This window comes from Sapajus apella, unplaced genomic scaffold (assembly GCF_009761245.1).
Source record: "Sapajus apella isolate SASKATOON/1434 unplaced genomic scaffold, GSC_monkey_1.0 scaffold42, whole genome shotgun sequence".
Classification (NCBI taxonomy): domain Eukaryota; kingdom Metazoa; phylum Chordata; class Mammalia; order Primates; family Cebidae; genus Sapajus; species Sapajus apella.
In genome coordinates this window covers 17664259-17689146 of record NW_022436982.1, presented here as the reverse complement: position 1 = coordinate 17689146, position 24888 = coordinate 17664259, and the positions used below count along the sequence as shown (strand labels likewise).

General features: G+C 35.0%; 1 protein-coding gene across 6 annotated transcripts in view; it reads left to right on the top strand.

Annotated features, from left to right (window-relative positions):
* CCDC171 (coiled-coil domain containing 171) overlaps window positions 1–24888 on the top strand; it is a 394070-nt gene that overhangs the window by 350447 nt on the left and 18735 nt on the right. For 5 of the 6 annotated variants that reach the window (XM_032300136.1, XM_032300142.1, XM_032300140.1 and 2 more), the window contains 2 exons: window positions 17317–19093; window positions 21235–23163. In XM_032300136.1, the coding sequence (XP_032156027.1) occupies window positions 17317–17544 (228 nt within the window). In that variant the 3' untranslated portion in view covers window positions 17545–19093; window positions 21235–23163. Of the gene's footprint in view, window positions 1–17316; window positions 19094–21234; window positions 23545–24888 lie in introns of those variants that run through there. The other variant, XM_032300135.1, reaches the window with a different exon arrangement.

Below are 24888 nucleotides of genomic sequence, written 5' to 3'. Positions count from 1 at the left end.
TTCTGTTGATTTATTATTTTCTTTTGAATGAGCTATACTTTCCTGTTTCTTTGTATGCTTTGTTATTTTTTGTTGCTGTTGTGGAAAACTGGACATTTGAATCTAATAATATAGCAACTCTGGAAATGAGATTTTCTCCCTTTCTTAGGGTTTTCTGATTAAAAAAAAATTGCTTAGCTATCTGTGTGTCAAGGATCAGCCTGAGATGTAAACTTATGGTCTTCTCAGGTCTTTTCTGGATCTGCAGCTTTCCCTGGGCTCATGTGGTCACTTTCTAATTTTCCTCATATATGTAGTTGCTTTTAAATCTTAGTCCTTAATGTCTGGCCCCAAAGGGGGAAAAAGAAAAAGATGAAGAGGAAGGAAGAAAGGATGCTGGCCCTTTAAATTCCCTGGATGTCACTTCAGCTGAGGCTGAGGGGCCTGCAGCAATGTGGGGAGATGCAACAATAATGGTCACCTGCCCTTTGGTACCTCTGTGACCAGAAGCAACAATCAGAGCATAGATCCTGATATTTGGAGAACAAGGTTATTTTTGCCTACCCTGGCTCCTCCAAGTTATGTGCAAGCTGTTCCAAGAACATTTGCACCTGTGTCTGTCATGGGGCTGGGAGTGGGAGATGAATAGCTGCTGCTGTGCTAAGAGCTGAAATTAATCACAATTTACTGTCCAAGCCTTCCCTTGGAAGTTTCAAGCCTTTAGTAGACTCTAGAATTCCAAAATAGTTTCATCAGATAGATTCTGCCAGTGCAATTGCTGTCTAGGTAGTTCCTGGTGCTTACCACTGTGCCATCTTTCCAGAATCCTCTCAAATCCTTGCTCCTAAGCACTATATTATATTACATTTTTAATAAGATGTGATAAGGTGCTTTCTCTCAGAGATCTGATAGCTTTATTGAGGAAACAGACATACATATAAATACTTATAACAAATAATAATAAGGGATATTAAAGTAGTGCAAGTGAGAAGTGAGAATTATCTGTGTGAGGACAGTAACAGTGGAGATAGAGAAGGATTATATTCTAGATAGATTTAGATGAAAAATGTGGCTGAACTTAAAATTGATGCAGGGCAATTTCCTAATTACTTAGTAATTCATTCAAGATCTCTTTCTTCCTTGAACTTCTGGTAAAAAGTGAGCAGTGTTCAATATAACAAATTTGCATTTATGTAAAGAAAGATTTTCTGCAATTTGAAGGCATGTCATGAAAGCACTCCTACTTGGAGACCTGACTTTAAAAGCTTGGAACATCTTCTCAGATTCATAGAATAGCAAGTTATGGTCAAACTGTGCTTTGCCTAATGTGAAATAGTGGTAGATATCTGCTGGAATTAGTTCATGATGATGGAGGCTAGGATTTTGCATCCTGTAATTAGTTTTTCAGCTTTGATTACTGATAGGATACTTGAAATTGAAATCATAATTCTTTCTTAATAACTATAAGGTTCTGCATTTGGAAGTCAGTAACAAAGAGGCCTATGTTTAACATTTTGTGGCCTCTTTATCACACAGCTAGGTTTCTGAAGGCAGTGTAGTTTATATTACTTTTCCTTTTCTTTATATGACATTGATTCTTTAAATAACTCAAATTTTCAGAGTGCAAATAAATGAAAACTGATTATATGCTTAGATCTGAACATATTGGGAGGTGAGAGAAAATGTGCAAAATACTTAGATTGTTTTTCAAAAAAGTATGAAAATTTTATTTCCTAGCCAAAGATATAGTCAAGTACAATGTGTTTTATCTGAAAGCCTCAGTAGCATGACAAAAATTTACAGAATAATTATTGTTGAGTTTGTCCAAAAGTGCATGTTTATGAGTGGAGACGGAATTCCATACTTTTCAATGTGCCTAGACCTTTCTGCTTTTACTTGTCAAATGCTCTTTTCTAATGCTGGCTAGTCTTTATACAATACTATTATTAATAATATAGTGGAAAATTTGACTATAAATTGATTGTTAATATTAAATTTTGGTAATCTAAAAATCAAATCTTTCTCTCAGTAGGGCCTAAAGAACTGACTTGAAATTTAACTTTAGTCACCTAGAGGTCTGTTTTTTTTTTCTTGAGTAGCTTAATGCATCACTATAATATTTCCTAGATTCCTGTCCAATTCAATATATGGAATGATTAAATTGTAGTCATACTAGTTCTGAGCATATAGGCAAGAAGAAAAGTTGTTAAACATCTTGCTGTGTGTGAGCAGTCCGAGGGCAGGCAGACACCATGCACCTTGACCACCTATTATGAAGCTTTTTGCTGCCGTGTCAAGTGAAAGCGAGTTAATTGGGTGAAGCTGTGGAGCATGTTAGGGGCCTGGTAAAGGGTTGCTATCTGACAGCTGAATGTCAGCAGAAGCCAGTCAAGTGTGGCTGAGAGACAGAGACCTGTCACAAAGTTCCCGCAGACTGGAACACAGTTAGGAAGCTGAAATATGGTTCCGTCTCACTTTCTCCCTCATTGAATCCAAGCACCTTAAAAGATTTTACACTGTATGTGTCAACTCTTGTTCTCTAAGCTGTTTGCCCCAACTGTCCTGCATTCAAATGATTGAACAAAAGATGCTAATGTTTAGCAAAGTGAATGTAAATTCCCTCTTTTCCCCTTTTTTGCCCAAGCAGATAGACATTCAACTCAAAGGAAACTTTGAAGGTTTACATCAAACAATTAGATTTACTCAAAATTTAGCTTATAATAGAATCTTTTTCCCAAGAGAGTATGAAAATTGGCAAAGCAGTAGAATAAGCAATGCATTTTCCTCTGATATAGAAAATCAGGCTTTAGGGAGCTAGGATTCCTGTTTGAATGTCTTGAGAGTGGACACTGGCCAAGATAACTTTCCTCTTATCTTTTGTCATAGGCTTCTTTCTTTCTAGTGGTCTAAGGTAAAATGCAATAATTACAGCCACCAGAAGGTCAATAAAGATTAACATGGAAAAGAACAGCAAGTTCCCTTCTGAAACTTCAGACATTTTGAAAGGAGGAATTGAAGAAAGTTGGAATTAAAGAAAATGAAGTTAAACTCTGTGAAATGAACATATTTGCAGAAAGAGGAGTTTAATATTAAAAGATGCCCTATACACTTTCTTTAGAATATGGACTAGAATAAGTCCATTAACTCATTCATCCATTTCTTCATTCATTCCACAAGAGGAAGGTATATAGAGTACCTGCCCTGTACCTGTCACTGTGCAGGCCACTGTAATATAGAAACAAGCAAACAAAATAACCTGTGGCTTCAAGGAATGAACACTCTAACCCAGCACTATTCATTAGAACTTACTGTGATGATAGAAATATGGCTTTGGGGCACTTGGAATATAGATAGTGTGACTGAGGAACTGAACTTTAATCTTTAATTTAATTTTATATTAAATTTTAATTAAGGTAAGTTAAATAGTGACATGTGGCTACCATATTGAATAATGCAGGTCTAAGCAAACATAAGACCGTGATACTGTGCTGTTATAAAGGTGTTTAGGGGATGTTATAATAACACAGAGGTGGGGTATTATATTATATTGTGCAAGGTGACAGATGGCAGGGAAAGTTTGGGGGAAAGGTGATACCTGAGGTAAGCCTTGACAAACAGAGGAGTTAACCTGATGAAGGACCCTCCTTCTAAATAGAAAGGGCAGCATGCAAAAGTGGCTCCAAGATAGGAGAAAGCAGAGCGTGCTTCAGGATCAGCATTTTGATTAGTACTAGAGAGCAAAGCTGTTTTATGAGATATTACCTTAATGCGATTGTAGTGTCCAAGAAGACTACCAGTCAAGTTATCCAAGAGGTCATAACAGAAGGTGTCACAAATTAATATATTGAAATCACATGGTTTGTTGAATTAATTAAGCACACAGTAAAAAGCAAGAAGAGATGCAGCAGGGAGCAAGCAGAGGGAAGGACCATAACCTGAATTCTTGGTTATGCAGTGTTCATGTGCCCTGTCTCTCTCTGCTGCATCAGCCTCTTCACTTTCTGTGAGGTTATGAGGATCGGGGTTGAGGTTTGGAACAGGGGCCTTGGAAGACTGAAGGTGCCTGAAGCCACTTACACACACTTGCTATCTAGGAGAGATGCAGGGACAAACATGCCTGGCCAGTGGCTATAATTTGCTACTGAGGCTACTGAATAGTTTGTGTTTTATCTGCAGTTATAGGGCCAATTTAAGAATGACATTAACTGGAGGTGGCATATCTCTACCTTATGATGTGGCCTTTCCATCCATTTCTATCTATAAAAGTAAGATGTCTTACCGTGTGGATTTTGCCTATGTCCCACACACTACTTGCTGATTCGTTATCTGTGCTTATTAATATTTCTTAAAAGTTTCATCTTTCCTATTTTTCTCGTCTGTAATTACAAATTTGAATATTTTTGAATAACAAGCAAATATACAATAAAGAAGAGATGAAGTAGTAAATATCAAAGTCTGAAGAGATGGCTTGTTTACAAAAATTAAAAGTACATTTAGGTCAGAGAAAGTGAAGAGACAAATAACTGATGAAAAATACTTAGCAAAGAGCTTTGAAACCTATGTCAAAATTATTATCTAGTGGACAACCTACTCCAAGCACAGACTACATTTCAAACAAGTCTAGGCCTTTTTGAAAAACCTGTGTGCAGATTCTAAAGAGTTAATTTAAATGAGGGCTTTGGCAGCTGGGGAAGGACTAGTGGAGATTTTATGGGCAGGCACCCAGAAGAGGAGATGTGAAGTGGAGAGAATGAACTAATACCTTTCTTTCATGCGGGCCTAGGGACTGGTATCTGTTCTCCTAGGAAAAGGGCCTACAGGTAGAAGCTAAAGAAATGTTTTGTGACAGACACTGCAAGACGCTGGGTTTCAGAGTTGTCACAGTTTTCAGATGACAGAAAGAGAAGGATGGGCACCCCAAATTTTTATTAGCCTAGCAACAAAATTTTTATTAGCTTAGTCACACCTATGGCCTAGCGAGCCCTCTAATACATTGAAGGTAGGCCTTGATAGAGGGATTGCAGACACCAAGCAGCTCTTGATGGGGAATTTACAGGGGTGTTTGAAGCTTGTATGAGCAGGACAGGGAAGGTCCAGGGTAACTTGACTCGCTTAGGACTTTGTATCCACAGAATAATGAGGATGGGAAACTCCCAGTGCTATTGTGCATCAAAGCTTATCCTATAAAAGTAGCAATTATGTGGTTTCATAGTATCTCAACAGATTATAATTTAAGGAGAACTGGATCAGGAGGAAGATTAGTTAAGGTCTAATAAATAATCCCCCAAACAGGGAATTTTTATTTGTTTAATTCACTGTTGTATTCCAGTACCTGGAACAGTATTTGGCACATCATAGGCATTCCATAAATTTTTACTGACAAAATAAATGAATAGAGCTAATTTAGGATACTAAGAGGGGATATGGATTTAGATATATATGTATTATGCAAGCATAGGGAAAATTTATCATATGGAATTGATAATGTAGGGAGTTGATTCCTGAAATATAGCCTAGGGGTATATTATTTTGGAATTCTGTGTTTGCTGTATTTTACTGTTACATAAGATTTTCTCCCTAGGGATGGATTTGGTTTGAGATGGCTGGAAATGGTGTGGTTATATCGGAAATAACATTCCTGACTATCATGTAAAGAAAATGTCATTCCCAGCAAAGTGATTTGTTTTAGAACATGTGCCCCAGTGCTTGTGATTTGAAGGCATTCCGCAGATACAAACCCCCAGATCACATGATTTGTCTTACATCTGAAGTGCCTTTCTCTCCCTAAGAAATAGACTACATTCTTTTAACTGAAGATAGCCAGTCCCTCCAGAAAAACCCAGCTATGGAATTGTTCAAAGGATCCACCGCCCTGGGGAATATAGAACTTATACCATGGTCAGTGGGGAAATAAAGACAGTTTGCAGCATTCCATGAAGAATTGCTAAGGATTTTAGGTGTGATATAATGGAGCAATGAAGGAACATGGCCTAAAACTGCAGTGGAAAGGAGGGGCAGGCAAAAAAAAATGGGTTTCAAATTGTAAAATGAGAATTTAATGCTAAAGTTGCTGAGATGTGTGATTGACAGATACTTATATTGTTAGAAAGGTTTAGGAAAGTCATTTCTTTCAAACTACTTGAAATTCTAAATGATTCTTTCCTTCCTCTGCTCTTCTTTACTTGAGTGCCTGCTCAGTAATTCCACTCCTTGAAAAACATATTGCTATGAGGTCTAAGTTTATAGCTTCCAGATTATTACTAAAATTTTGACATTGAATAAAAAAGGTTTATAACTTTAAGAGGAAATTCTTCAGTAATGAAATAGTGGTCAGAAAACTTTTGCCTAATAGTTCCCAGAGAGAGTGTGACATATGTACATTTTGACCACAGAAGTCGTAATTTGGCAGCTGGAAGTGCTATTTGGAGTAAAATGAAGGCACACAAGTTGTAAGTAGCCACTCTGCATAAGGAGTTGCATTTGTGCAGAGTAGAGGAACAAGTTACTCAGTGTCATTATTTGTGTAGGTGTTTACTCAATGTAAAATTATAAATATAACTTAGGTAACTGAAAACATTGAAATGAGTGTTCTTTGCTAGATCAAAATCTTTTCAAAACATGCAAAACACTTATTTGAAGATTTATCCTCTGCGACCTTTAACCAATTACATTTTTATTTTGACCACACATTTCAGAGCCATAACTATACTAAAATATATAGATGTATTTCAATATATATAAATATATACAATTTCATTTTTAATAAAGGGTTTTCAGTTATAAAAGTAAAACATGCTTATTATAGGTAATTTGGAAAAATACAAATCCTAATCCTAATTCAGAGAACAGAGAAAAAAACCCCAAACAATTCCAATACCACAAAACAAGCACCATATGTAATTACATGTACTGCTTTTTCATGACATAGTCTAGCCCTAGGGTCAGCAAAGTATAGCCTGTGGGCCAAACCTACATGCCACCTGTTTTTGTATGGCCTGTGAGCTAAGAATGGTTTTAATGTTTTAAATAGTTACTGGAAAAAAAGCAAAAGAATAATAATAGATCATGATACATAAAATTTATGTGAAATTCAGACTTGACTGTCCATAAATAAAGTTATATTGGAACTCAGCCATGCTAATTCATTTGCATATCCTTTATGGCTGCTTGTGTGCTACAACAGCAGTGACTAATGCTTGCAACAGAAAACATATAGCCTACAAAGCATGAAATACCTACTCTCTAGCTCTTTACAAAGGTCTGACCTTTGGTTAGACCCAAGCATTTGTCCATGTTATCCAAAAATTTATGACTGTAAATTTTATAGCTACATAATTTTCTACCACATAACTGTAGCTTACTTAACTATGCTTCTGGGTGAATATGAGATTATTTCCAATTTTTGTCTGTTATTATTAATATAAAGAACCTAATCATAAATGTAATTGTTGGTTCAAATGGCATTAACCATTTAAGACAGTTGCCCAATTATAGATCTAATGGCTCTATCAATTTATACAGTTACTAGCAATTTATGAATGCCCGCTTCACAATGTTTTCACTTTTATTAACATAGCATAATTTTTAACATTTAATTTTTATCAGCAATAAATATCTTATTTTATTTTTCATTTCTGATTACTTATAGGGGTTACCATTTTTTCCCATTTGTTACTTAGCTGTAATTCTGCTTTTGTGAACTACCAGGTCATAACTTTCTCTCATGATTCAAATAATTTTAAGGATAAAAAAATATGGAAAGAAAAATTTAACCTTTCAAACCTTATTTTTCTACCCAAACTCTAATTTAGTTCTTTTTTCCAAAAATTATTTTCTTTTGATTATGTTTTCATTTTGACCACACATTTCAGAGCCATAATTATACTAAAAATATATAGATGTATTTCAATATGTAAAAATATATACAGTTTCATTTTTAGTAAAGGGTTTTTAGTTATAAATGTAAAACATTTTGATTTCTTGTGATTCTTTTTTTCAGAAAAAATCTGGATAGATATGCATGTATGTGTGTTTATGCTTATTTTGATATATATATTAATATTTATGTATATGTATGCATAAACACATGTATACATTTTGAACTTTCTCTTGTCATTTGGATATATTTCTATGTCAGCCTTCACATATTTACATCATTTTTTAAATCATTGTATTATATGGTTGTGTCATACTTCACTTAAATAGGCCTCTGTTGATGGACCTCTGGTTTCATTTTTTAAATGTTTTGTTTTTCTGTCTAAAAATGATTCAGTGAACATACCTGTATGCTCACCTTGGTGAACTCCTTTGAGTGTAGCCATAGAAGAAATGCCTAGCAGTAGAATTGCTGGGTCAAAGGAAGATATATTTAAAATTTTGTCATCCAGAAAGGTTGCACCAGTTTACATCCCTAACTACATGGCATAAGTTTGCCTGATTCCCTCTTCTCAACAGTGGAGATCATCAGACTAAGTTTTTCCCATCTGATATATGAAAAGTAATCTTTAATTGGGATGTATTGTATTGTATTTCTTTATTTATGACTAAAGTTTAGCACCTTTTCATATGTTTCTTGATTATTATACTACTCTCTCCCCCAATCAGACATCCAATTTGCATATGAGGCACAGGTTGGCAGTGATTTCCTGATACCTGTTTTTTCTCTTTCTTGGTAATAGAGCCTCTGAATGTTACCTGGGCTGCTCAGGAAACAGACAAACAAACTACATTTCTGAGACTCTCTCAAAGCTAAATTAGGTATATGACATAAGTTCTAGTCAATGAGGTGTAAGTAAAAGTGTAAATTTTAGGAAGTGTCTTTAAACGGAAGCAATGCCTTCTTCTTTGCTCCATCCTCCTTTCTTCTGGCTAGAACGCAGACATACTAGCTGGAACTTGAGCAGCCATTTTTGACCATGAGGTAAAAGCCACATACTGGGCTATGGAGCCCAAGATAGAAGTAGCCTGGATTCTTGATAACTTTATATAGCCCTATCAGAGGGAAATAAACTTTTATGTTATTTAAGCCAATGACATTTAGAGTTTTCTCTTACAAATGAACTTAGTCTTAATAAATATGCTACCCTCATTCTATTTTCTAATTACATTATTTTAAGTGATTTGCATTCTTGTATGGGGATTATATGTGTTACACATATTTTTACCAGTTTGTCATTTCAGATTTTCAGGAGTGTTTTTCTATATAGTATGCTTGTTTTTATTTATTTGATTTTTGTATCTTTTTATATATTTGTGTGCATAAACATATTTACATTTCTAATACTTTCTGAATTGTTTGGGAGTGTATGTTTCTAAGACAGGAGCAAAATGCTTCCTTTGCATTTTCTGGCCATTTCTGCCACTATCTATCAGTTGTGTCCGGATTGGCGGGACAGCAACAGACTGCAAGCACAGGGTATGAAGAGCACTAGGAAGAGAAAGAACAAAAGCCACTTGGGAGAATTTTTTCAACTCTTTTTCTAACCTTAACCACATCAGGAAATCTAAACATCCTGGAGAAGAAAATGGGACTTATTGTCTTGTCAGACACAAGATATCTTGAAGTAATTTAAAATTAAAGTTTAAATGTTCTTGTGTAATTAATTTTATTTATTTATTTATTTATTTATTTATTTATTTTTGAGATGGAGCCTTGCTCTTGACACCTAGGCTGGAGTGCAATGGCACGATCTCAGCTCACTGCATCTCCTCCTGCTGGGTTCAAAGGATTCTCCTGCCTTAGCCTCCTGAGTAGCTGGGATTGCAAGTGTCCACCAGCACGCCCAGCAAATATTTTGTATTTTTAAGCAGAGACGGGGTTTCACTATGTTGGTCAAGCTGGTCTTGAACTTCTGATTTCAGGTAATCTGCCAGCCTTGGCCTCCCAAAGTTCTGGGATTACATGCATGAGCCACCACGCCTAACCTTAAATGTTCTAGTATAATTTAACAACTCAGTGCCTATTTTTTTTCTTTGACTATAACAATATATAAGCTCCTTCAATGAAAGGGCTATAACTTTCATTTTTGTGTAAGTTCCATAAGATCTATGTATTTACTCCAATAAGTACCATAGTCATTCAAATGTTGGACCACAATAAAATATGCTATCAAAATATAAACATTTATTTTAGCCTCTAGCACAATCTGTGTACTTTTATTTTCTAGTTTCAGAGAGGTTATTTGAACCCTTATTTTGTTGATGAAATGCCTCTAGATATAAAATAAGCCAGAGGCTATATCTTCTTTGGGTGACATGCTAGGGTAGTGGTCAAGCGTATAAATAGGAGAGTCAGAGGAACCAACAGACACATCTCTTTCTACCATTACCAAGCTGTGCAACCTGTGGCAATTTATTCTGCTCTTCTGAGCCCTAGTCTCTTCAACTATAGAATGAAGGTAATTGTAGTGCTTTCTGATCAAGTTACCGTGAGAATTCAGCTAATGCCTGTAAAACTAAATCTAGCACAGTGCCTGACATAATACTCAATACATGTTAGCTATAATTGTAAAGTTGGAATTTATTTCACTTGAGAAGAGTAAAAAGAGAAGTGAAGAAGAGGAGCTACTCTATGCTATGCATCTTTGTGTATATTATTCTATTTAATCCTCATAAAAGTCCTGTGAGGGATTATTCTTCCTCCTTTACAGATAAGGATACAAGCTCACACAGGTTAAATAACCTGTCAAGGATCGCGTAATTAGTAAATGGCAGAATGAAGTTTAGAACCTTAGTTCTCTCTACCTTCAAAGCCCATATTCTTTCCATTATTCTTTGCTAAATCTAATTGGGACATAATCTGTATATGTGCGAAATAACAAAATAGTGATAAAACACCAAAACCATGAAGTAATAATATGAGTCATTTGTTCATTCACTCATTTATCATTTAGGAATTTTATTTAGTCCCAGATGTTCTGTTAAGTGCTAGGGGTACAAAGTCATGATTCCATCACACTAAGTACTGAGAGTTTTATAGGGGAAATATAAGAACATACAAATTAGTGAAAAAATAGTAAAATAAATGCTCATGAAGGAATGTAAAAATGAGATTGGATGTTACAGTTAGCTGTGGTTGGGGAAGGATGGGAAGAGGATCCAGAAAAGGCTTATGAAAGAGGCAGACCTTGACTGGAGTTTGAAATGTGGAGGACTCACCCAACAAAGAGCAGAAGTGGACAGACTGCAGGGCAGTGTGAAATGTGGAATGTCCTATTTAGGGACTCAAGTTCCATGTACCTGGCTTGCACAGTACAAGTGAGGAAATGGTAGGCGAGGCTGGACAGGAAAGCCAAGAGCAAGGGCATGGTTATAGGGAAGCATGAAGAATCAAAACCATTGATCCAATCAATCTTCCACATCAAACAAGTAGCCAAGGCTGAATTAGAACCAAATAGAATGCTGAATGTCTGCCTGAGGACAGAGTTGTTGTGGTATGAATCAAGTTTTTTGCTAATATCTCTACCTCTTTTTTTCTGATTTGTTTCTACCTCTATGATTGTCCTTTTCAAATCTCTAAGTACACAGGGCTCTTAGGGTGTTTCCTAATGCAACTTCTTTGCATCGTTCTGTTAACTGACATTTCTTTCCATGCCTTGATGTCAGTAAGATAGTCAAACTAGTCTGTACTAAGGTTTAATGACTTATAGGGAGAAGAATAGATAAAATATTCCTACAGACTTGTAATTGGAGCTAAAAGAATTGGTAGCTACTATATGAGGAATAAATATTGGATGGCATGATAGCAGGTGTGTGTGTGTGTGTGTGTGTGTGTGTATGTGTGTATGTATATTTACATGCACATGTGTATATATGTGTGTATATATTTATAAGGTGAATGTATATGTTTTTGAGTATATATATCTCAGATACAAAATTGAGTATTCCACAAGAGAAAACTATGTGATTATTGCCAACTCTGACTGTCGGTATAAACTACAGTGTCTTTATGAGACCAGCATGATGACTGGAAAATTGACAGGTAGAATTTGGTGGACTAACCTGAAGTATTTAGAAGAAAGAAAACTTTGTGACACCTAGTACAGGTATTGATCGACTTACGACCTATGCAACTTACGACCATTCGACTTTACAACCACAATTGCTAGCCACGACTCCTCCATTGTAGATTTTTGGAAACACTACAACATTTTGGTGTTTATCAAGAATATCGCTACTGCCTGGGAGGCTGCGACGACAAAGTGCATGAATGGCATCTGAAAAAATTGTGTTAAGAGCTATGTTAATGATTTTGACAGATTTGACAGTGAATATGAACTTGAAACGATTCGAGAAAAAATAGTAAAACTCACTAAAGACCTTTCTTTGGAGTGTGAAATGGAAGATGTTGAAGAGTTGCTAGACAGAGAATCCGGAGAACTTGCAAATGAAGAGCTAATTGAACTGGAAGAAGAAAGAGTGGCGGAAGAAGAAAGAAGAGAAGCTGAGAAAGAAGAGGAGGAGTCAGAAAAAAAGTTCACCACTAAGGGATTATCAGACGGTTTATCTTTACTGAATAAGCTTCTTATACATTTCGAAGCAATGGACCCAAACATTGAACGATTTGCAAGGATTGAACGGATAGCACACGATGTGTTTCGTCGGTATCGTGAAATTTATGAAGAAAAAAAAGAAACATACAATTCAGACACAGCTCACCAGGTTTATGAAAAAACCAATTCCGGTAACCCCAACTGCTGCCTCAGATGACGACATCAACGATCCGCAGCCAAGCACCAGTGGCCAATAAAATGTTTCGTATATGTTTATATATTTTGATATGTTTTGCAATTGGGAAAATGTTTCCTATGGTATTTTTTACACCTGTATTTTGTATTTTTGTATGCACCTGTATTTTGTAATTTTGTATGTTTTGCAAATATTAAACCAGTTGTACTGGTAATGAAGTGTTTTACTTAAACCTGACGAATATAAAAATAAGAAACAAAATGGTGTAGAGATGATACAAATGGCATAAAATGAACAAAGGAAATTATGATATATAGCAATAATGAAAGAAAATTATGATAAAATATGACTTAAAGATTTTTATAACATCATTTCACAGTACTGTACATATAGCCTACTCAACTTACGACCAAATCGTGTTACGACCAGTCTGTTGGAACCAATCGTGGTCGTAAGTCGATCAATACCTGTATTGAGACTCTAGTGGCAAAAGTACGTTAGGAAGCAAAGTAGAAATGACAAGGGAGCCTCCCTGTAAGACCCTCTTATGGGCGTTTTGATTTCTTCATCTGTTTGTGTGGAGCTGTGCAGGCTACTTAAAAGCAGTCAGTAATTTACAGGGGTTAAAACATCATCATGGAGATTGAAGTAATGAAAAGTGTACTATAGAGTTTAATTAAATGAAGCCACATCATTTAAATTGTGGCTTATCTTGTTATCTATTTGGCTTTTATTTTATAATGATGTGGAGTGTGCAATATGTATTCTTTTCCCTTAAGAATGGTCTGTCTATATCCTCTCAAGTATATTTGGGAAACTGATTTCTGGGTTAATGTCACTCAAAAAAGTTAGGGTAAATAGTATATGATGTCACACATGGAATTATGGCAGACCTGTAGAATTTCAGAGCTGGAAAGAGCCCAACCCTTCATTTGGATGGACTAATTTACCTGCCCCAAATGACCCAGTCAGATTGTAAAAGATCTGTGAGGAGAAACTAGTCTGCTTATCTTCAGTCTAGTTTTCATCACACTATGTGCTTAGCATAATCTCCATGCAATACTACTGAGGCTTACTAAATCACATTTTTCCTTACTTTTTATAATACTAAATTCTAGAAGACTTAACTTGAGCATAAATGTTACACAGGAGACAAATGGCTTAGTTTCAGAAGCCTTGGTTGGCAAAAAGGCTTCGGCTTATAGACAATTTATTGGGTGTTTATTTTATTATTAGACTAATGCTTTATTTATTTATTTTTGTTTGAAAAACATTTGTAGAAAATTAAGGTATTAAAGCCTTGAAAAATGGCTATTGGATGTGTCCAATTACTGTATTTCATAAGATTTTTTAAATGTAGAAATTTAGTAGACACATTTTGTATTGTGAATATGTATTTAGCTGATGGACTATAGCAGTTCAAATAGAATCATTTACAGCTTATTGAGTAAATAAAAGTGCTTCCATAAAGATTCACATGACACCTAGCTTTTATTTCAGGTAACTAATTTCCGTTTGAAAAACTGCCTAAATTTAGATTTACGTAAGAGACAGAATACCTCAGCAGTTTTAAAAGTAGTTTATATGACCATGGGCTTTACAGATTTAAAATATAACGTCAGGTGGTGAATACTAACTTTAAATGTTCTCTGACAAAAAATTATTTAACTGTCTTTTACTCTCTGTGTTACATTAAAATAGTACAAAATTGTTACGTATTTCTGGATATTATTCTGGATATTTGTAAAAAAGAAAACTAGTCCATATTTACTTGTTATTTTAACATTACATTCTCAAATCAAAATTTCACCAGAATTGTTGCCGGCTTCTTTTTAAGCTACTGAGTGACTTAAAATCAGACTTTACCTCATTTCATGAAAAAAGCTATTTTTCTAGCAGTACAGCAGATGATCCCAGCAGCAAAAGCAGTCATTTGTTTTCCTTCATACAATAGTATCTCTGTTTACTTTCTAGAGGCTATCTTTTGGGGGGTACTAGACTTTAAGGAAATATCTCTCTCTTTCTTTCTTTTTTTTTTTTAAATCTCTGGAGATTTTAGGTTATTTTCCATGTTTAGGACACAAGGTTAGAAGATAGTGTGCAAAAAGCGAGACCAGTTTGAAATACTAGGGAAATAACACCCTATTTCAAGGTTATTTAGTCAAAAAATGTTATATTAGATGAAAGGGTGCTTTCAGACAACATAGTGGAAAGTAGACATATTAGAAAAAGTAGGATGAAAAAAGGCAAAACAGGGGCCTCTTTGTAGGGTACTAAGATCTGTAGAATATTAAAAAGAAATGAGCAGTTAGTAGAGACTCTCCCTAAAGGACTGCCTTCCTAACTTTGTAATGTGTTAGCTTGATGGATTCACAAGAACAAAAAGGGATTTAAGTACAGCATACAGGTTTCAGTAAATTACGAATATCACTAATATTGACAAAACAGGAGTGGTTGGTCAATTTGGCATAGTTACCTTTCTCTAAAACATCAAGAAGAAAATACCCCCAGTGGATAGCTGACCTTCCTTGGACTGATTCTGCACACCCCTCTATTTTCCATACATAGTTTTCTTAGACCAGAACTTGGAGTATAAAGATGTATCAAAACAAACTTTTGAAGCATTTCCTGACAATATTCTGTTATAATAAAGAGTCCTATGGCTATAACTAGGTTTATTAAGAAGAAAATCAGGCACCACCATTTCTTGCTCTTCCAGCATTCCCCTAACCCCCAGGTCTGGCAGAATGAGAAGTGAGTAGACAGCACTGTAATGTTTATAGCTGCAAAGTCAATCCAGTAATGACTTTGTTAATTCAGACGCATCACTGGGGGAAAAATCAGAAAAAATGATTCTAGCAGCAGAAAAAAGGCAGGCATCTACACCTCTAGCCTCTGATGCAATGAGATGCCTCTGTTCAGGTTCTGAACTGACATGATCAGGCCCAGCATTAAGGGTCTGCAAGCAAAACCTCATTAATACTACTAATCAGGGTCAACACATGATTTTGGAAGTTCTTTTCCTTCCATTGGGAAACCTTGTCCCTCATAGCACTATTTCAAGTGACCATTTTAGGTGTTTTCTAACTTCCAGTATAAAAAGAGATGATTTCCATCAGCTATAGGCCTGCAGTAGAATATCAAGAAATCAAAAGAACAAAGATCAAAGAAAATTGCTGAACTAGGTGTTAGATGCAGATATTGATTTTTTTCCAGTTGTAGTTTTTAAAAAATCCACAAAAATGGTAACACATACAACAGTTGAATTTCTAATACTTTCCTAAAGCTGGTGATAGCTTGCCTCTTGTTTTTACATGTAGAAACAGTTTTGTATAACATGACATAATAAAGCAGACCTTATAGTTTAAATTATTTTGTTATCAAAACTGTAAGAGGATCTACTGAAAATTTTTTTTTTCTTTTTTTTTAAGAAAGCAACCCTGCAATATAGAGTATGAATTTTAGTGGACATACTTATAGCCAGACTTGGTTATGTCAGCAACATTTATTTTCTGGAAATCTGGAAAATTATATCAAACAATTGATCACTATTTTCCTACCATCTTTAAATGTCTTAAAATAATACACACCTGCTTTACTGCTAAGACTTTCTTCACATTAAATATTAACTACTAGATACCACTGTCACTTAAGACTTAAATATGTAGCTTTATCAAAATGTTAATTCTGTTGTCCAGTATTTCATGATTATGTGGCATTTTTAAGTTTAATTCTCAACAGTTTCTGGATACCATCAGTGTTCTCAAATATATAACAAATTGTTTTCATTCCCTTATTTTGACGCGTGATTTCTAAATACTTATAATGGTCTTTGTCAAAATAGGGTAGTGTCACAGACATAAAGATGGAAACAGTAGACACTGAGCACCAGGGACTACTAGAGCAGGGAGAGTGGGAGAGGGTCAAAGAACCACCACTTGCGTACTGTGCTCACTACCTGGCTGAGGGGATCATTAGTACACCATACCTCAGTGACTTACCTGAGGAATTACCGTGTAACAAATCTACAAGTATGCCCCAAAACCTAAAATAATAAAGTTGAAAAAAAAAAAACCAGAGTGGTGGCATTATTATTAAAGGTAAAGGTGAAAAGTTCTCACTAGAATTTTGTATCTCACTCAGTGTGCCATTTTCTAGAGGTCACTGGGATTGGCTTATTTTTCTTTGTGCTACTTTTGTCAAATAAGTAAAACAGATTTTAAAAACATACATACTCATAGTTTCTAAGCAATCTAATCTTTCGTATTATATGGCACTTTTTATATAGCATAATGAAATAAATGCTAGCATCAGTTTCCGTAAATTGCCAGTGGACTGAAGTCAAGGTAAAAATCTCTTATTGTATTGACTCTTTGATACAATAATTTTATTCAAAGTTTTATACAAAGTTTTAGTGTTTAGGCAAACTCCTGTTGTCTAGAAAAGTTCATAAAAGAGCAAATAAGGGATTCAATCACACTTGGAAAATAATTTACCATTTATATATTGTCATACAGATTATTGAAATAGTAATTGCTATCTCATTTTCCATTATAATGATTATTAGTCTACTTGCCTGTTTATGGTTTTAGGCTCTGTTTGAGAGTTTTCAACTCTATGTTTATTATTTTTTTCTTTTGTATGTCACAGATAGGATCACGAGACCATTCAAATCTCTCCACTCCTTCAAGAGCTGCTCTTCCTGCTGACACAACTGGTGTTGGGGATTTCTTACCGTTGAAAGCTGAGCTTGATACAACTTACACTTTCTTAAAGGAGACATTTATAAATACTGTGCCCCATGCTCTGACATCATCTCACTCCTCTCCAGTGACTATGCCTGCTAATGCCAAAAGACCAACTCAGATTGGATTATGACTTCATGAAATTAAAAAATGAAGGAAGAGTTAACAGTACAATTAAAATGGTTTTGAATGGGGATTTTCTTATCAGTTGACTTTTGTTTCAGCAGAAGTGACAGTAGATTTAAAAAATTTGTGCTATATCTTGATGTATTCTGGTAGCTCTGTCTCCCTGAATAAGGAAATAGCCAACTTTTTTCTCTCCAAGTTTTATTTATTATCACAGTTGCTCATTTTTATGTAACATATTTTTAAATGTTAAGGAATGACACATTTTGGGTAATTTCCCTCAGACTTAAAAAAATCAATAAGCCATTTTAGTCTCTATCTATCAAAGTTGTTTCATACTTGTCTATTTTAAAGCAGGACTGCAATGCTTTAATAGGATTGAGAGAGCTATTTGAAATGTATGCCAATGATTCCTGTCATTTCATGGCAGCCCGGCCATGGTTCACTGAGCCCCCTCTTTTCTCTTGTCAGCTCAACTGAAGACAAGCATTTAGTTGCAAACTTTAAGCAGGTTGTGCAAAACAGAAATGATGTGACTGCTTCTCCTCCTGCACAATAATGTCACTCCTGGTCAATGTGAGAAGGTCAGGTTGCTCCTTGTAAAGCTACATGATACCACTTGCCCATTTGAACAAGTTAAGTTAACTGCTGAATCTTGTCCCTGCAGGCATTGAAAACTCATTCTTTTAGCAAGTCTGCATTTGATAAGAAAGTAGAGCAATTGTGCTGGAGGATTTCTGTGGTATGTTTAGGCACTTCATAAGGACAGTTCCCACACCAGGATAACAGGTAATATATTTAGTGTAAGCTGAAAAACTTCCAGGTAATGGCTGTTTTGACCTTCAAAATAGACTCCTTTTTTGTTTTTGTTGTTGGTAGGACCCAAGAGTGACGCCCATCTTTGATGCTGACAGAATTTAAAACAAGGCCATTGCCCTGCATTTTCTGCCTTGTAGCACACAAAAGTAAAATTGTATGTCAGGCCGAGATGTCGGGGAGCTGACAAGATGCCCCAGTGACATTTCAGCTAGAAAGAGCAAGTGTCTTGCAACCAAGTGGTCAAATATCAAATAATAGGTCAAGCAGGAAGGAGCTGAGTTCTAACCACAAAGAGGTTTCTGGTAACTTACTTGACAAGCTTTTGGGTGCTTTGTGGCTTGACAAAGTGATGTTCTGTTGGGTATCGCTAGACAGACTGTTCTTTATCGCCTTCAGAAGATCAGACATTGACATTGATTAAACTCTTTAACCCTTAAAGGTTAAATCCTTGCAGTTTGCATCATGGTAAGTGAAGAACAAAAGAATATTTGTAGTAAGAATTTGTTTTTGTATTAATCATTTAACTCCCTAGTGCTATTAACTTCTGATGTGAACTATAGCTTTTGACAAAGAGTTTTGATACAGAATATTTTTTCTATTATTTTTCATTATGGAGTCTTTCATTATGGATATATTAGAATTGAACAGAATGTATAATGGAAGCTTTTTCATCTTATCTTTACAGTGACATTTGATTCAAATATATCCAACTGCTGAGAATTTTTTCATTGGCCATGGTAAATAAGATTTTATACTAACTATTTGTTAGTAGCCAAATTAGCCAAGTGATTTATGCCATCTGAGGGAACACAGCAGTATTACAGTCACACAGTGTAACACATCCTGTTCTTATAATACTGAACTACTATAATTAGCTTTATATAAAACTTTAGAAAGCTTTCATGAGGAGTGAAATTATATCTTTAACCAAATGTCTCTTAACTCTTTCCTTGGAATTATTTTTAATATGACCTGTGTAACATGACCTGTATGAAATTCACTTACAAATGTATTATAACATAGAACACGTTATTTATTGTTTGGGTACAGATCATTTAATTCCTGCACATTTCAGAACACCTTTCTCTGCTGTTCCACACAATAATTAGGATATTGTTCATATAGAAATTGATAGTTTTTGAGTTCATGTAATATCATTGAGCTTTTACAATTCTCACTATAGAAAAACATTGTTACTATATGTAACCTCTATGTCTAAGTGTTTGTGTGTGTGTATACTTGTGTTGAATCTGTTTTCAGATCCTACTGATTTTAGAGGAACAAGTACCTTTTAAAATGTGCCTTGGAAAGGTCTTGGTCTTCTTGCCTTAATTTTATAATCTGTTAATGGGATAACTCCAAAAATAAATGTGTATGTGTCTCCATATATATGGATATCTGACTTTACAGGTACATTTTGTACAGTGAATTCTGAACCATAAATTCAAAAAGATTATTAAATCAAATCAAAGCATGTCACATTTATAAGCAACTAGATGCTAAAGGCCATAGAAACTGAAGGATGAACCTCTTGAGCAATCATTAGTATTCACTACCAAATATAGTAATATTTATACCATATGATTTTTCCCAGAAGTCAGACCCAGCAGGAGGAGAAGATTTAATGACATATCCTATGGAGATCTGAGAAACTCTAGACTGCTTCTAAGCACCTTAGTGACCAATTGCTGCATATTTGAGTTCTCTGTTGTGTTGGAAAGGACAGTTGCTCTATCAGCTTCTTTATCTTTTTAAGAATGATGTATAGAGTAGACATATCTCAGGAGAATGGCTTCAAATATTTTTGTAGGAGAAAGGAAGTTTTACTTTACACTTCAGAATGTGGATTTTCTTACCAACCTTCTGTGATCTAGAAAAATACCTATATCATCCATCCTATTAATTCTTAAAGTTATTGTTCTGATACTTAAGTCACACTTCTTTATTGAGGGGGGTTGCCAACATTTTTAATACACATATTTTGAGATGACATAATACAAAAACAAAGAGGTTTAGGATTGCCAAAATTACCAGCTCAGTGATAATTTAATGAAATAAGCAAATAACCTTTTAAATAGTAGAATGATCACTTTAATTTAACAAATATCTGACTCTTTTTAAACTTGGTAACTACATTTAATATTTCACATTTGTGATATATACTATTATCGAATGTTTAATGAAATTATTACTATTTTCATGTTACTTTATTTACCAGGTGCCTGAATTCATTCTGTAGACCATACTGAATAATAGTAAGTTGATCCTATTTCACTGTGCACTTAGTATTTTTTCAAGAGATGGGATCTCACAATGTTGCCCAGGCCAGTGTTGAACTTCTGGGCTGAAGTGATCTTCCCACCTCAGCCTCCTGAGTACCAGGGACTATAGATGTGTACCACTGTGCCCTCACTGTGAACTTTTTATAGACAAGTTTTCTAATATAAAAGGTGGAAGATAATTAATATTTAGCAACTGTTTTATGCCAGTTATCATAGCAAAACTAATGATCTTACAATAAACATGTAGCATACGTATTTGCATCACCATTTTAGACACAAATAACTGAGGATCAAAAATGTTAAGCATCTGACTACCAAAGATCACACAGAACCTAGGAATTAGTAAGCTTAGAGCTGCAGTTCCAAAGTCTGTATGATTTTGATGCACTACCAGTCCTGCCTTCCAGAAAAAATTAACACTTTTTTTAAGAGAAAAAAATTTAAAAATTGTCCTGAACAGTTAGGAATAATTTTGAAAGGTATATTTTAGTTTGAAATCTAGATTTCTTATGAATTGATTAGACTAAACAAAATATACACATACTAGTACTATTTATGTAAATAGTAACTGTGAAGTTTGTGTCTATCTTTCAAAGGAAACACCACCCTCACTGTGTTGCCCAGTGTCTCTAGCTTGGCCCAGAAGACCACACAGATACTCTCAGAAGCAGACTCTCTGTTGAGAGGTACTGATGGTGAGCCAGCCTGACCATGCTATTACTTCCCATTGGAATATAATGACATATGCCAAGTAAAGCTGATCAATAAAGCATTCACTTATGTAACTCTTAGGTTGAAGATTTAAAAATATATTTTCTGGACTAGTGTAGTAGGCTGAACAATGGCCCTACAAGATACCCATGTACTGATCACCAGAACCTGTGAATGTTACCTTCTATAGCAAAGGGATTTTGTAGGTTTGATTAAGTTAAGGATCTTGAGATGGGGAGATTATCCTGAATTAGCCAGGTGTTCCCTAAATGCAGCAGGAGGTATCTTTGTAAGAGAGGGAGGTGCAGGGGTTGATTTGAATATGGAGAGGAAAAGATGATATGATGATGGAAGCCGAGGTTGAAGTGATGTGCTCTAGAGACGGAGGAAGGGTTCAGATCTAAGGCATTCAGGGTGGGTGCTAGAAGCAGAAAGAGGCAAGGAAATGGATTCTCCTTAGAGCCTCCAGGATTGTAAGATAATACATTTGTATTGTTGGTTAAGCCACAAGTTTGTGGTAATTTGTGGCAATATGTCACAGCCATCAAAGGAAACTAATACACCAAACTAATATAAAAGTAAACTTTTAGTAATTTTTTCAAAAAGATTAATATATTAATCTTTTAATATTAGCAAACAGAGAAAGTATTCCTTCTTTTAAATTATCCTCATCAGTTGCCTTCATAACTTGAATTTTCAAATTCTTTTCAGTTTCCATTTTATATTAATGGCTTCTGAATATAATAAACAAGTGATTATATAGGGCTAGCATAGAGTCACACTCTATTGCCAACATTTTTGTTAATTCTTCAATTGACCTGTGATTTTAATATATATTTTAATCCCTACAGTTTTAAAAAAGATGCCTTAAATGTTTTAAATTTATCTTAAAGATCTATTTTAAATGATTGTTTTTATTTGATTCTGTTTTGGTTGGCATATATAATAGCCTTCTTACAAAAAAATTGAATCTTGAATGAGTTTGTATTAATCACAGCTTAAAATAGTGATATGGAATTTATGAATTATATATTAAATGTGCCAGAGCATTTTCTTTTACTATTTGCCCATGAGTTCAACATGTCCCTGGCCATTTCTCCCTGCCTTTTGTTATAATTGAAGCGAGAGAATTTTAATAATTTTCCTCAACAAGGAAATCTTCTAACATTTTTACAATCTAATATTTGAATCCATTTTGTCTTTACTTTGGTGAAATCACATAGTTTTTCCTGATGGTTTAGTTTAATGAGAGAAAGGAGAGCAATTTTAATTGAAATGACTAAGTGTTGAATGAGATCAAACCTAAAATATTGAAGATTCAAACCTAGAGTGTTAAATATTTCAAGTACAGTCAAGAAAAGAAAAGAAAAAGAAAGCCTCTGGTTCTGTAAGGAACCCTTCCATTCCTCCAGTCCACCTGGTTAAGTGAGACATAAATGTATAAATTTACATATTAGAAGAGCTCCATCTTTTTTCTTAACCTTAACAATTTTATTACAAGACTCTTTCTGACTGTGGAATGTGTTGATTGACATATCCAGATATCAGATGTCCTGTTAGTTCATACTGTGGGCGCCTACATATTTTTTCTGAGCCACCCCTCCTGCATAATCTTTTTTAGTTGTTTTAAACAAATCGGAATCGATAGGTCTCCCTAACTGTATCTTCTGGGCAAATTATATTTCCATGGACATCGCGATGGGAAAATGTGTTCTTACTCTTTGCAGTAGTGATACCTAATTGATATCACATGCTATAAGTTGTAAAATCTCTGGATACAGTATGAGAAGGAAATAAATCAAAACAGAACTTTGCTCCGTCCTCTAAATCATCTTATGTGTAGGTGTTGGTAGGTGCTTAGGCATATGTTTTCAAAGCTCTGACCTTAATGTTAGTCAGGCAGCAGAAGCCCCACAACATCTAAAGCTTTGAAAACTACTGGGTTATATTATCTGAAGACAGTTTTTTTTTTATGATTTAATTGAGTCATGGTTCATTGTCTTCTATTGCATGTTAATGCCAGTGAAATGCTGATTGTTGACAGAGTCCTCCCAGTGAAGCAACTGCAGAAATATTGTGTGCTGCTATAGGAAACTACGTAAAATAGGAAGGCTTATTTAGATCTGAAGAAGACTCATCTGACAGGTTAAGAGCTATCAGATATTCATAAATATTCACCATGACAAAAATATAAGGTAAGCTGTCTTCAGTAGATCCCTTCTGTGTTTTGGGTATCTATATAAGAGGAAAATCTTAAATGTGATCTAGGATGAATGGAATTGTATTGGATGCCTAGTAAAAAGAACCATAAAGTAAATAATTATAGGCTATATGATAAGATATCCCATTTTTTAACCTTTTCCTTCAAACAGTAAGCAAAATAAATTTTCTTTTTCAACGTTTACTTCTGGGTTAAAAGTAGGAGGCTTAGGCAGTAAAAGTGCACATGGAAAGCTTTGGAACATAGGCAGTCCCTGCAAATCGTTTAAGACCTGAGGTTTAAAGACGTCAGTTCATTCTCGTGACTTTGATATACAACTGACTATTGAACTCATTGTAAATGCTTCCAGAAGCACCACTTCAGTTTTCCTCTGGGCTGAGGAGTATTACTCTAAATATGTACTCTGAAGACTATTTAGAGAGATTCCTATGAAGCATACTTCTCATTCACAGTCATAAAATGCTTTGTGATAACAAATGGTGGTGGTGTTCTCACTGAAGTGTCATGGGTCCAAGGGGGCACAAACTACATCATAATGTATGTGACTGGTGCACAACAGGTGGAGCTACACAGAACAGTCCTGACACATGGAGGTCATCATCAGCTTCAGCGTCCTTCTTGGGCTTTCTGCTCTCTTTAATCTGTGGGGAGGCAGAATCCCTGTTCTTAAGAGACAATTTTGAGGAAGTCCAACATTGATTTTCCTGAACATGAAGTTAGTCGGAGTACAAACCCTGGATCACTTTTATCTCTAAATAGATTTTGAAATTGGCAATCACCCTTTGACTAGATGTATCTGTTTCACAACAATTCAGATAGGAATTCAAACACCTAGGTTAGAGCCCATACATATATATTTTTAAAAAGATATAATCCACATAACATACAATGTATCCTTTTAAAGTATACAATCTTTGTGAAATATACATATTTCACAAAGATCTACAGTTATCACCATCTAATTCTGGAACATTTGTATTACCCCAAAGAGAACTCTCTACCCACTGGCAATCACTTTCCATTACCCAATCTTCTCTCTCCTGGTGACCATAGTCTACTTTCTATCTCTATGGATTTGCCTATTTTTGTATATGTCATATAAACAGAACAATATGTCTAGCTATTTCTATCTGGCTTCCTTCATTGAGACTGATGTTTTCCAGGTTTGTTTATACTGTACCATATATCTACTTCATTCCTTTTTACGTGGAAAAATATTCCACTATATGAATAGACCACATTTTGTTTATTCATTCACCAATTAATTGACTTCTGATTTATTTCCAGTTTTTAAAATTCAAATAGTTTTGTTGTGTGA